The 12,721-nt window shown below is 30.2% G+C and overlaps 2 protein-coding genes across 2 annotated transcripts; one reads left to right on the top strand and one right to left on the bottom strand.

The window, feature by feature from the left end:
* Positions 1 to 2,604: 2,604 nt before the first annotated feature.
* LOC108341747 (BTB/POZ and TAZ domain-containing protein 1) lies at positions 2,605 to 5,908 on the top strand. The gene is made up of 5 exons (XM_017579431.2): positions 2,605 to 2,785; positions 2,876 to 3,009; positions 3,094 to 3,397; positions 3,488 to 3,807; positions 5,593 to 5,908. The coding sequence occupies exons 1-5, from the start codon at positions 2,672 to 2,674 to the stop codon at positions 5,771 to 5,773; spliced, it is 1,053 nt and encodes a 350-aa protein (XP_017434920.1). The 5' UTR covers positions 2,605 to 2,671; the 3' UTR covers positions 5,774 to 5,908.
* A 2,799-nt stretch (positions 5,909 to 8,707) lies between these two features.
* LOC108332796 (vignain) lies at positions 8,708 to 10,497 on the bottom strand. The gene is made up of 4 exons (XM_017568102.2): positions 10,024 to 10,497; positions 9,526 to 9,755; positions 9,295 to 9,435; positions 8,708 to 9,164 (listed from the first exon to the last, which is right to left on the bottom strand). The coding sequence occupies exons 1-4, from the start codon at positions 10,469 to 10,471 to the stop codon at positions 8,922 to 8,924; spliced, it is 1,062 nt and encodes a 353-aa protein (XP_017423591.1). The 5' UTR covers positions 10,472 to 10,497; the 3' UTR covers positions 8,708 to 8,921.
* Positions 10,498 to 12,721: the final 2,224 nt, after the last annotated feature.

Here is a 12,721-nt window from a genome sequence, read left to right as displayed (position 1 = left end):
TGAATGATGCATACAATCGTCACAAATGACCTAAACTTTACTTGTTTGTATAGTATGTGACATCACTTGAACAATATTAACCTATAACATTTCCACAAAAAACACACGTAATAAATGTCAAAACTTATATCAAAATAATCCTTTTCTTATTCCATATTAGGTTTTTTATTTTTCAAATATACATAAATTCTTCACAATTTACTCTTAATCCATACTAGGTTTGTTATATTTTAAATATTAGATTCTCATTGGAGATCTCACCTCATCTATATATATATATTTGTTATATTTTAAATATTAGATTCTCATTGGAGATCTCACCTCATCTATATATATATATATATATGACAAAAATATAATATACTTTGACCTTATTAAAATTGGAAATCTATTTCTATAAGATAATAATAAAGTTTGTTACTATTTAACACAACTCAATTTGGTTTAAGATAGTATATGCAAAAACAAAACAGAATGTAAAAATAAAACAGAAAATAACATAAGAGATGAATATATTATGATCACTTATACTAAAAATTTGTTGCATGTGTTCTGTTGAGTCAAATTGGATCATGTGCTTGTTACATTGTTTTATGTTTTAGTTTTACATTCTGTTTTTTTTTGGTATGTAATCGGGCCAAATTAGACTTTACTTCTACTACTTATTTTAGTGATATTTATTAGATCTATTGTATTATCCATAATTAATCTCTCTTTATCTCATGTTTAATATATTCTTGATGTGATGATGTGTATTAAAAATCTCATAAGTCTATATGAATAAAATATAATAATATAAATGATGATAAGAATGTAACCTAATTAAGTTAGTTTTATAATATTAAATTAAATTTAAACTTTAATTATTAAAAGTCATCTAATAAAGAAATAAATTCCTAAATATTCATATCTTTAACAAAATACATTTAGGAAATATATTCCTAAATTTAAACGTTCAATGAAGAGAAATAAAAGTCCTAATAAAAAATAAACTGTTTATCCTCAAATAATGTAAATTAACATTATCGTGCATCAATATTTAATTATTTTCCAAAGTTAAAAAAAATAAAGACATTATAATAGAATTTTAAATAGATAAAATTTTAATAAAAATATCGAATGAACATGTATAGAATGTATTTATAACCTTTTTTTATCTAATACAATTTATTTCAAGATTAGATTTTTTTTATCAGAAAATCGAGATAGAAGTTACATATGAAAATAATTGAATTTGTTTAATAATCTAGAAATAAAATGCATTTTTTAAAAAAATTTATTGTGATTTACTATACTAATTTTCACTTTTTTTGAATATTCTTTTTAACTTTTAATTGTTTTACATATTTCGATTCAAATTTAATATTTCTATCTACTATTTCTTATCGTCTAACCGATCAAACATAACATTTAATTTGGAAGGCAATGATAAGAGGAAGGAGAAGGATATATATTTAAAAAAGGAAAAATAAACATTTACTTGATATGTATGCAAACAAGGCTAGAGAGAAAAAAAGACAGAATGGTATTACCTTGAATATCTGTCTTCTCCATATCCAATCTGGAGAGGAAAGATGGATGACAAAATTATACGGGTTAAAATATAAAAATATATTATTTATTAAATGTTTAGCTCTTAGAAATGTGACAGTTTATAATATTAGTTTTTACAAATATTTATTTATATTTTTTTCATATTTTTAGCAATTTTTAGAGTTTGTTGTAGAAAAACACTTTTTTACTGTTTCCTTGTAATCCTATTATATTAGATATAATTATTTTAACACTAAAATAAAAATATTAGTTAAGATAATTAATGTTATAAAAAATCGAAAAGGTGAAAATAGTTATAACACTGCTAATAATATATTAAAAATTGGAAATAATTTATACATAATTATCTTTATTTACATAAAAAAAGTATTTCCATTTTATGTTCCGAAAAATAGTTTTTTATTCATCATTATCAGTATTTTTATTACCATAATTATATTTTCAATGTATAATTCATAATAAAAGAAAAGACAAAAGAAAGTTGAAAATAAATAATCTTTGGAAAAATCTAAAATATAAAAAAGCATATATACAAATATTTTAGAAAACGAAAATACATTTAAATATTTGCTATATATTTTTTAGACGTGTATCTCTTTTATTTCCTTATACTATTTTTATACAGTCAAAGAATTAAAAAAATAAAATCATGTTATTTGTTTTACTTTCTTTCCTTTATGTTTTGTTCCTTAACTAAACATGAGATAAACTTACTGTATCCTGCTCCATCACCTTTTTGTTAAAAAATTGTTCTTAGGATTCTGTTTCTGATAGTGATGAATTGATCATAATGGCTGTTTTTCTTTTGGAAATAGAAAATGGTAAAAAACCTAACTTGGATGGAGTGAGAGACAGATAGAGTAGAAGGAAAGGTAACAGAAGACAGCTTCATTTACTGGTGTGAACTGTAAAATGTGGCAAAATAATGGCGCGTGTGGGATAAATCAGACACCAATTGCTCCACGTCACCCCCAAGCAACAGTTCCCGCGTCAGCCCCTACCGAATCCCCCACTTTTCAACTATAAATACTTCTTCACATTCATCTTCCGTCTTTGCTTCTTTCTTTTCCCCCAATTCTCATATTTCATTTATTAACATTTTCTTTTCTCCTTCTCCATGGCTCCCAAAACCGTATCCATTGACTACCAAACCACCCGGGTCTTACCCGAACCCGATGTCTTCATACACTGTTCCCAAGGAACACGCATTCCAGCTCACGCTGCCGTTCTGGTTTGTCTTCCATTTCTAATATTCTCTTCTTGTTACCATTTTCTCTTCTCATTGCTCTGTTTTAATCACTTTTTTCTTTATCCCGAACAGGCTTCGGTGTCGCCGGTTTTCGAGAACTTCATAGATCGGCCACGTAAGCATCGGAGTTCCGAGAAAATTATCCAAATCCACGGCGTCCCTTGCGACGCCGTCATCGCCTTCGTCGGATTCCTCTACTCCTCCAGGTAACTACTATATACAAACACAGATTAGTATCTTCTATCTTGATTCGGCCGGATTTTGTAAAATGACGGAGATACCCCCCGCAGGTGCACTGAGGAGGTGATGGACAAGTACGGGATGCACCTGCTCGCATTGTCGCACGTGTACCTGGTGCCGCAGCTGAAACAGAGATGCATCAAGGGTTTGGCCCAGCGCTTGACCACAGAGAACGTGGTGGACGTGCTGCAACTCGCGCGCCTCTGCGACGCACCGGATCTCCACCTCCGATGCATGAAGCTCCTCACCTATAACTTCAAAGCGGTGGAAGCAACCGAGGGGTGGAAGTTCCTCGTCAAACACGATCCCTGGCTCGAACTCGACATTCTCCGCTTCATCGACGAACACGAAACGGTAATTGAATAATTAACTAAGTTTGAAATCCCATGAATTAGTGAATTGCTTGTTTATGGATTGGGAATGATGAATGATGATTGATGACAGAGGAAGAAGAAATCGAGAAGGTATAGGATGGAGCAGGGTCTGTACGGAGAACTGAGCGAGGCGATGGAGTGTCTGGAACACATATGCTCGGAGGGGTGCACCCATGTTGGTCCCTACGATTCGGAGGTGAAGAGAGAGAGGAGGCCCTGTGGCAGATTCTCCACGTGTGAAGGGCTTCAGGTTCTGATCCGCCACTTTGCCACGTGCGAGAAAAGAATGGGCGGTGGTTGCGTCCGCTGCAAACGGATGTGGCAACTATTTCGACTTCATTCATACGTTTGCCACCAAACTGATTCTTCCTGCAAGGTTCCTTTCTGCAGGTAATTCCCAATTTTAAATTGAATTCCACACTCGTGTTTTCTTTGCGGATATATTATATTAAAGAGGTATATTATATTTGACATATAATTAATATATATTTAATTATGGTCTTTTATGACTTTTTTTAAGCATGTGATTAGTCAAATATGTAAAATAGAGAAAAAGTACTGGTCCAGACTTTTCATGTTGTCCTTTTTCTTACCAAAAAGTATTTTTAAAATAAATAGTTTTGTTTAATGGCAAAAAGAGACCGAAAAAGGAAAATGATAAAGAGAAAAACATCACGGTTCTATTAAATTTATAACAAAACAATTATCCTTTTTTTTATAACGAACGGTTGTGTTTCTGTATATTTTTTCAATTCTGTGTAAAAGGTTTACTGTAACCTTTTTTATATTGTTTTCATTTCTTCACACATTTATCTCTTTTTTTCCTGTCCCCAAACCAAACGACGCCTCCTTGAATAAGAGAACGTGTGATTGAGATAGAGTTTGAGAATTAGTTTTAATTTCTTTTTTCTTTTCTAGTACTGAGTTGTGGATATGCTGGTTTCACACGGCAGAAATTTCCCCACTTTTCATTTTGTAAACAATTAACGGGGTGTTTATTATTATTAGTATTATTATTAGTAGTAGTAGTATTTATTTGATTTATTATTTTTTAATTTCAATCTTTTTATTTTATTTTTATTTTTCTTGTTTTCTAATACCTCTAAGAGCATCTCCAGACAAAGAGATGAGATGTTTATTGAAGTACTTAAAATTGTTTGAAGTAATTTTTCACCGAAGAAATGAGTTGGAATGAAAGCTGTTTAAAAAATCACTTAAAATATTGGAGTTGTCCTAAACAATGTTGTTCCAGGCACACAAGAGTAGTATTACAGGACTACTTTTATTTGTTTCATAATAGATAGGAGAATAGGGCTGAGTCTAATTAGAGGAAGCTGGAGTTCAAACTACAAAGACTGAGAAATAATTTTGTTGCTGTTGTTTTCCACTTGTTGCCATGATGATAAGTAAGAAAGTTGATGTGTGGTTTGAAGGAATTAGACTGTTTAGGGGAGCATAAAATCGTTTTCAATTGAGAAATAACATAATGTGGTTGTGATCTTTCATCTGATTCCCATATCTGGTTCCTGAATTATTGGAGTTGGGATCCCATGGTGAATTGATTTCTGTTCATGTGGATGATTAATTTTGGTGTTTGTGGTCTGATATTTTTCTGAGGGACGGCTAGCGTCATTATTCCGTAGGTCCATCATAGTTGTCATCTATTCATCCTTTATCAGCCTAAGAATCTTCACCACCACCAGATACTTCCTACTCGTGTCCTAGTCACGGCTCTAATACATTTCACAAAATCAATATACTCACGCCATCAATTCCATCGAATTAACATGGTGTGTAGTTGTTAGATTTTCCTTGCATAGTTGGGTCTATTCATGACAGGTATAGATCATGGACGGGACCCCCTCCGCATAAAAATATCTCTGGTTGGTGATACATTTCCTTTATTATAAAAAAAGAAAAAAAGCGTACTAAGCCTCGGTCTTTTATCTTTCACTCCTCTAATTAATTATTAACTTTACAGATGAACAATGATATTAATATTTTCATGTTTATCTTATGAAATAGCATTGCTCTTATCTAAATTCGCAAGTTGTGTAATATAAAATGTATATTTTAAGTTCCATGTGATGTTGTTTTCTTGTAATCTTGTGATGAGTGTGTTGTCTTATATATTATTCGAAAAGATTAAACGAGTGTTTTGGGTGAATGTGACAGGCAATTTCAGTTGAAGATGCAGCAAGAGAAGAGAAAGGATGATGCTAAGTGGAAACTTCTAGCTCGGAAGGTGGCCTCAGCCAAAGTGATGTATTCTCTGTCTCTTCCAAAGAGGAAACGAGATGAGGAGATGAGAGGCACAATAAACAATCACGGGATTAGAAGCTTTAAATTACTATGAATATTAGGACGATGTGTTCCGTGTTGATAGGGAAGTTTCTTGTTCTTGTAAAGCAGGGTTTTTGGACAGTGTAAACTTCTTGTACCTCGCTCTTTATTAGAGGAATACCTGAATAGTAACTTTTGTTTCTCTCAACCTTACATTGCGTTTTCTCATTACATTTTTCCATCATGGTAAGCTTCTGTGGATGCCAAGTTATTTCAAACATCAATAGGCTCCTTCTTAATTTATAAACTATTTTTATCACCATCAAAATATTTAGTAACGATTATTTTGAGCTCATAAACTATAAATTATTTTCTTATTATCCTTTATTTATTTGATTTTATTATTGTTTCAATCTTCTATACATAATTAATTATTATACTAATTTTAATAATTCTTTTATATTTTTATGTGATTCAAATTTAAAAAAATAAAAAATAAAAATTGAAATATCAAATACTTTATTATACTAGGATATAGAAAAATTGTACACCGTAAAAATTGTTAAAAATAGTTCAGTTTAAAAATAGTTTAAATTAAAAAAATAAATTGATTAGTACTTTTTAAATTAACTCAATTAAAAAAACATATGTAACTTTTAAAAAATAAATAAATATATTGAAATTTTTTAATAAACATTCAATTATTTTTAAACAATGTAAAATTTAATTACAATATAAAGGTGATATAAACGTAATTAATTATAAAAGTGATATAAAGCATTTGGACAACAAATATTTATATGAATAATGTTAAGAAGTTTTGAACTCCTCTTTAGATCTTTTTGGACTTTTTAATTTGCTTACTCTTAATGCAATTGATAGAAGTCTGAAAATTATTAATACTTACAATTCAATGTATTAAATACTCTCTCATTTACTAATAATTTGATTGTCTCAAAGACATATCTTAATTTATTTAATCCCAACATAAAGAATAGTTATTCAAAACACATATTTTTTACTCAAGAGAAATATGCAGATAGTTATAATTAGTGTCATTTTTAAATTAACAAAAATGATATTATAAACATATATTAAAGTTATTATTTAAAACTAAATTGCACATTTTAACAGCTACTCCATGTAAAGTTAGTCTCCTTAAGTTTTTGCTTATATTACAAGTTGTTAGAAATGCGAATTGTAGAACTATAATGAAGACTAACAATATTAGTTTCGTAAGGAACAAAAACAAATGCATTTCCTTTTTCCCTTAAGTAATACATTAACTTTAGAAATTCATTATACAACTGCCATTTCTTTTTTGAAAAAGAAACACTCTTAATCCTTCTTGATAACTGGTCGTGTAGAAATTTTTTTTTTCATTTTAGAAAGGATAATGATAATTTGACAACATTTTTTTGACAATATTTTAACATCATCTACGTGTCATTCTGTGATTGGCCCAAAATTACTCCACAATCAATAATAATAATCATAAACACTAACTTGAATCAATCATAAAATGACACGTAAATGATGTTAAAATATTAATAATTGCTTTACTTAATGTAAATTCATTAGAATTATATTTATTATTTAACCATTTTAACTTTAAAGAGATAACTATTTACATTTATTTTTCAAGTTTTTTTTTCTTTTGCTCATTTTTTTTTTATGTTTTGTTTTGAATGACATGATTGATCATTGGAAGTGTTGGAGGAACTTAAAAATGTCTTGGAACAGTATGATTGGGGCAGAAGAAGAAACAGTAATTACCATATAAGAGAGAGAAGAGAAAAGTGTGAATAATGATTAGAGTCCTTAAAGAAAGAATAGGTCTCCCAGTAAGGTACACACCAACAGACACTGGTCCTATGAAATAGCCAACACGGGGACACATTTGTAAAGCAAAAGGAAGCTAATGAGGCGTTAGTGATGTCTTTCAGGAACCCATTAGCTTTAATATGTGACCACCATGCTTACAGGCCCCTTTCCTACACAAAGTCAAGTGCATAAATTCCAATTTTGAGGCATAGCCGAAAGAGCATGCTTGGTAGCAATTATTGGATCATATATATATATATATATATATATATATATATATATATATATATATATATATATATATATAATTAAATAGGTCAGAATCATTATATTTATTAAACAATTTATTAAAGTGATTAATTATGTAGAAATTATAAAATAATACAGAGAAGTTACATAGAACCTATGGTTCTCATACGTAAATATTTACACATATTTTTGGTTTTTTCTCTTTATGTCATCCGAGAAAAAAAAATGTTCTATAATTAAAATATTGGATATCATTCAAATAGTTCAAATTCATCTAAGTGTTTATCAAAATGTGATTCACAGATAACTTATTAAAATGGAAGTACTCATAAAATAAACTGTTACATATAATACGAAATTATTTAAAAGGTTCAGTTCACTAAAATAATAATTGGGGAATAAAATAAAGAAAGAAAACTACATTTATTTTTTCTATTTTAAAGTTAAATTTGTAAAGGAAAATATTTCTAAGAATAAAATTTATAAATTCTTTCATTTTAGAATGTAGGCAGTCAATTTGATTTTCTCCTGTTGAATTATTATAGTGAAAATAAAGAAAATAGTAAAAATAATTTGGTGAACATAGTCAATTTCGTTCTTGCTGCTTACATTGTGTCATCTGACATGTGTCACCTTTGTCACGTATAACACTTGTTACTTTAAATTGTTGGGTCAATATATTCGTCTACTAAATTTTTGGTACATTTTTAGACTTACCTGTTTCTTTTGGGTTTTTAAAACTCTGGATTGAATAATTCTGACGATTAAAGAGGTTGTTTTGGGCTTTGGGGACACAACTTTGTACATGATTTTGAGGATAAAATGATCATTGAACACAGTTCTGTTACATAGTTAAATTTTGGTTAGTTAATTTATTTCAGCGCATTATTAGGAAAAGGAAAAAAAAAACTATCTATTATTTTACATTGTGATATAATAATAAATATTTAAAATTAATATTAATAAAAGTTTAAATATTTCTATGATGCAGAAACCTGAGAACTTGGATAGATAAGTGGGAATAGAGATATTACAGGGAGTAGGAGGCGATCCTTAAGCAGAAACAACCTCTGTTATATTAATCGAACAGATTATTTTATTTTATTTTCTCCCTTAATAAGATTAGATAGCAGTTATGAAGAAATGATTCAAAGCTCGTCCTTGAGAAACGAAGAAGGTTTGGAGGAGAAGTTTTTGATTGGATAGGAAGCCTCCATTGCTATGCCACACAGATCTAAGTCTCTTTGCATTCTGATATAGCCATTTTCTCCCCATTCGGATCCCCACGAGTTCTTCACTGTCCAATATTTTGTTCCATCTTGTGTTGTTCCATACCCCACAATTGTTACCCCATGATTCAGACCGGTGCCACAAAATCCCGTAAACACTCCCTGCAGTTAATTATTTTCAACCTATGATCACACCCAAAACCATTTTCTTTCCAAAACTATATAATTAAGAACCATGTTTTGTGCTTTAAAACTATATATTCACAAAAAAAGTTATGAGGAAGAGGTTGACCTCTGAGTAGAACTGAAAGTCATATCCGCCAGCATCAATGGCTACTGATACAGGTTGATGGGCAACAGCTTGGAGCAATGCAGCTTCATCGTTACTGGGGACAGTTTCATACCCATCAATTGACACAGCAGGTTGCTCCACCTGCAATATGATTTTTTTTTTTCATCTTTAAATTTTCTTATCAATCAAGTAAATTAATTGATGTTAAGCACAAAAAATATCAATGTGCACCTTTGATGCATCACAAATTCCATCTCTTGCTACATAAGGGTAATTGCTTTCTGTAGTTATACCATATTGTTTGATAAAATCGAATGCCCATTGCATGAACCCACCATTGCATCCTGAATTCTCAGGGTCACAATCTACAAGTTCTTGCTCAGACAACGACACCAGCTGACCTGTCTTGATCTGGTTAATACCTTCAACGGCTGCAATAGTTGAAAAGGCCCAACAACTACCTATAACAACAAGACATTAAAAAACAACAGACATTATGACAACTTCATCAAAAACAAAGAGAGCGCCTTTAGGAAAGAAATTATAAATTGGTTTTTGGGTATCTTTACCCTGAAACAAACAAAGATAATGTCAACCTTAAAAGAACATGCAGAAAGTTAAAAAGATATTGAAAAATAAAAGTGACACTTACGTTACTTTCTCATTTTAGACAAGTTAAATGGAATCCAAGTAACTTTACAGAAAAAAATGGAAAGTTTTTAGCTTTACCACATTTGCCTTGATCCTTTACATCAGTGACAGCACCTTTCTTCCTCCAATCCACCGAAGAAGGAACCCTATCAACGTTCTCATACATGAAACTACCATTCTCACGTGGCATGCCTTGGAACATTCTATGATGACTCACCTTGGAGTTAGCATAGATGGTCGTGAATTCATAGTTGGTCATGTCAGCAAACCTGTTCAACTTCAGCTTGTAAGGCTTGTCCATTTTATTCGCGTTGTGGACATTCATCACGTTGGCTTTGAACACGTTGAAGCGCTTCTGCTTCTCATCGAAGCTTCGTGAAACCGTGTGGTGGCTTCTCCATCTCTCGTACAAATCCCACAACCCTTGTTCCGATTCTAGCTCCTTCTCGTTGAAATCAAAACTCTCGCCCATTCCAAGAACAAAACCAAACAATAAAACAGCCCACAAAACCTTTTTCATTTCCATGTTGCTTTGCTTAATATTATATCAACGCAAATGGAAGATGTGAAAAACAGAGATCAAGGAGGTGCTTTATATAGAGAAATGAAAATCAATCTGGCAGAAAAAACAAAATAAAGTTACGTAAGGGCATCAAGAATCAATAATGATGAACATGCAAGGCTGTTACACTGACATTAATTACATTTATTAGATTTTATATAATGAAAACAAACTCAAGATATTTATCTTATTGGGGCAAAAATAATTTGCCAGATAAGTTCCAAATTTTTAAAGCCTTTTGTAAAACTGCTTTATATCGTGTGCTTGAACGATCGTATTTCGGTTGCATTGCAGTTCACGGTATTAATTGAGAATGAGAGTGGAAAATGAGAGCATGGGTTCCTTCTGGTTTTCAGCGACTGTCCTTGTAGCATCAAGAGGAGTGGAAAAATAACATTGACACAAAACTATATATTTTTTAAAGAAAAATATTGATTTACGCATCTAATTTTCTTTTTCCTTTTTATTCTTTTTTTTATTAAAAAAATATAAAACTTTATACTTTCAGGACTATTTTATCCTTATATTCCATGATAAATAAATGTAAAAATATGAAATTGTATCATTTTTTTCTTCTAAATCTGTGAAGTATCATGCTTCTCTCCGATACTAAAATAATCTCACGAAATTATTCTATAAATTTCGTTAAATAACTTTTAGTTTTACATCATTGGATACAAGTGAAAAAAATAAAAGGCTTTTACATTTCAGAAAAACAACAGCTGAAAGTGAATTTACTCTTTCCCAACATCCTCAAATTAAGTACAGAGAAAGGATTTAATTAATGTTTCACAAAATAGCCACCTATAACTTTAAATCTTGTTATTTTTTTCTATATGTTTTTGCTCGTCTATATTTATTACATCAATATTTAATTGAAAAACTTATTGATCTAGCAAAAATTGAAATTTTACTGATGTAGCTCCTTTTGAAGTAAAATGCAACGGATACAACTAATTCAGTCCAGAATAAGAAACTGTACATAGACAATTTTAAAAAATTATGTAAATAGGTGAAGATTGTAAACACGACTTCAAAATATTAAAAATAATGAATTCGAATTCTAAAAATACGGTTTCTAATATTACATAAAAATAATTTTGTTTAGTGTCTATTCTTCTTTTACTATTATATTTATAATTTAGGTTTAATATCTATTTTGGTCTCTTAAAGAGGATGTTTGTTCAAAGTGGTTTTACTTTTTAAAAAAAGTTTACAAATGTTTTAATTTGTAAAAAAATGGTTCAAGATAATCATTTTTGTTTACAACATTAAAAATCTAATGGTGTAGTTGTCCTTCTCGCCAAAATTGAATGAGTTGTTCGGTTAGTAATTGTGTGGCACGCTGAGATCAATTACTATTTACCTTGATCAGAGTTTATGTTAAGGTCAATTACCCTTTACCTTAATCAGAGTTTTAAAAAATTTTAACTTTCATTTTCTCGAACAAACCTAGCCGCGTGGGTTTTTAATCACGCAATGAGACATTCTCTTCCTTCCTCTTCTCTGTTTGCGGGTTGACATTACTGAGAACATTTCTTCTTTTCAAATTGTTCCAAGGTGCATGTTTTTTTCTAAGTTCTTTTCTATTAGTCTAATGTTGTTTCACATTTAACTAAGAATTCTTTCACATAGGAAAAAAGTTGTTTTTGTTATATATTTGATAAAGAAGATCAAGAAGGACAACTTTTACTATGTATCTTGATCAAATACACAAGGGTTAACAATAGTACCTTATTTCAACAATGTATACCTCAATCAAATATTAAAGTGAACTTGTTTCTATCAGAAATGGGATTGTGAAATCTCACCAGTATTTTCACCACACAATTTCTGAAAAGTTTGGGCCTTTTTAAGAGCAATTTCAGGGGTCCCCGTATCAGCAAAAGGTCCCCAATTTTTTTATTTGGAGATTGAAAATTTGAAAGAGTATTTGAGAAAACTTACTACTTTTATGGTACACTGTTACACTGTTTCTTTCGGGTTTTTAAAACTCCGGATTGAATAACTCTGTCGATTAAAGAGGTTGTTTTGGGCTTTGGAGACACAACTTTGTACATGATTTTGAGGATAAAAATGATCATTGGACACAGTTCTGTTCATGGTTAAATTTTGGTTACTTAATTTATTTCAGTGCATGATTAGGGAAAGAGAAAAAAAAGATTATCTATTATTTTATATTGTGATCTAAGAATAAATATTTTAGATTAATAA

Source organism: Vigna angularis, chromosome 1 (genome assembly GCF_016808095.1).
Source record: "Vigna angularis cultivar LongXiaoDou No.4 chromosome 1, ASM1680809v1, whole genome shotgun sequence".
Classification (NCBI taxonomy): domain Eukaryota; kingdom Viridiplantae; phylum Streptophyta; class Magnoliopsida; order Fabales; family Fabaceae; genus Vigna; species Vigna angularis.
This window is presented reverse-complemented; position numbering and strand designations above follow the sequence as displayed.

Bases quoted from the DNA above. Each gene is read 5' to 3' on its own strand.
- LOC108332796 (XM_017568102.2), bottom strand. From the start codon at position 10,471: ATGGAAATGAAAAAGGTTTTGTGGGCTGTTTTATTGTTTGGTTTTGTT. The intron at 9,756-10,023 runs GTAAAGCTAAAA...TTGTTGTTATAG, and splicing joins AAAGGATCAAGGCAAATGTG to GTAGTTGTTGGGCCTTTTCA. The intron at 9,165-9,294 runs GTCAACCTCTTC...AATTAACTGCAG, and splicing joins ACTTTCAGTTCTACTCAGAG to GGAGTGTTTACGGGATTTTG.
- LOC108341747 (XM_017579431.2), top strand. From the start codon at position 2,672: ATGGCTCCCAAAACCGTATCCATTGACTACCAAACCACCCGGGTCTTA. The intron at 3,010-3,093 runs GTAACTACTATA...TACCCCCCGCAG, and splicing joins GGATTCCTCTACTCCTCCAG to GTGCACTGAGGAGGTGATGG. The intron at 3,808-5,592 runs GTAATTCCCAAT...TGAATGTGACAG, and splicing joins TGCAAGGTTCCTTTCTGCAG to GCAATTTCAGTTGAAGATGC.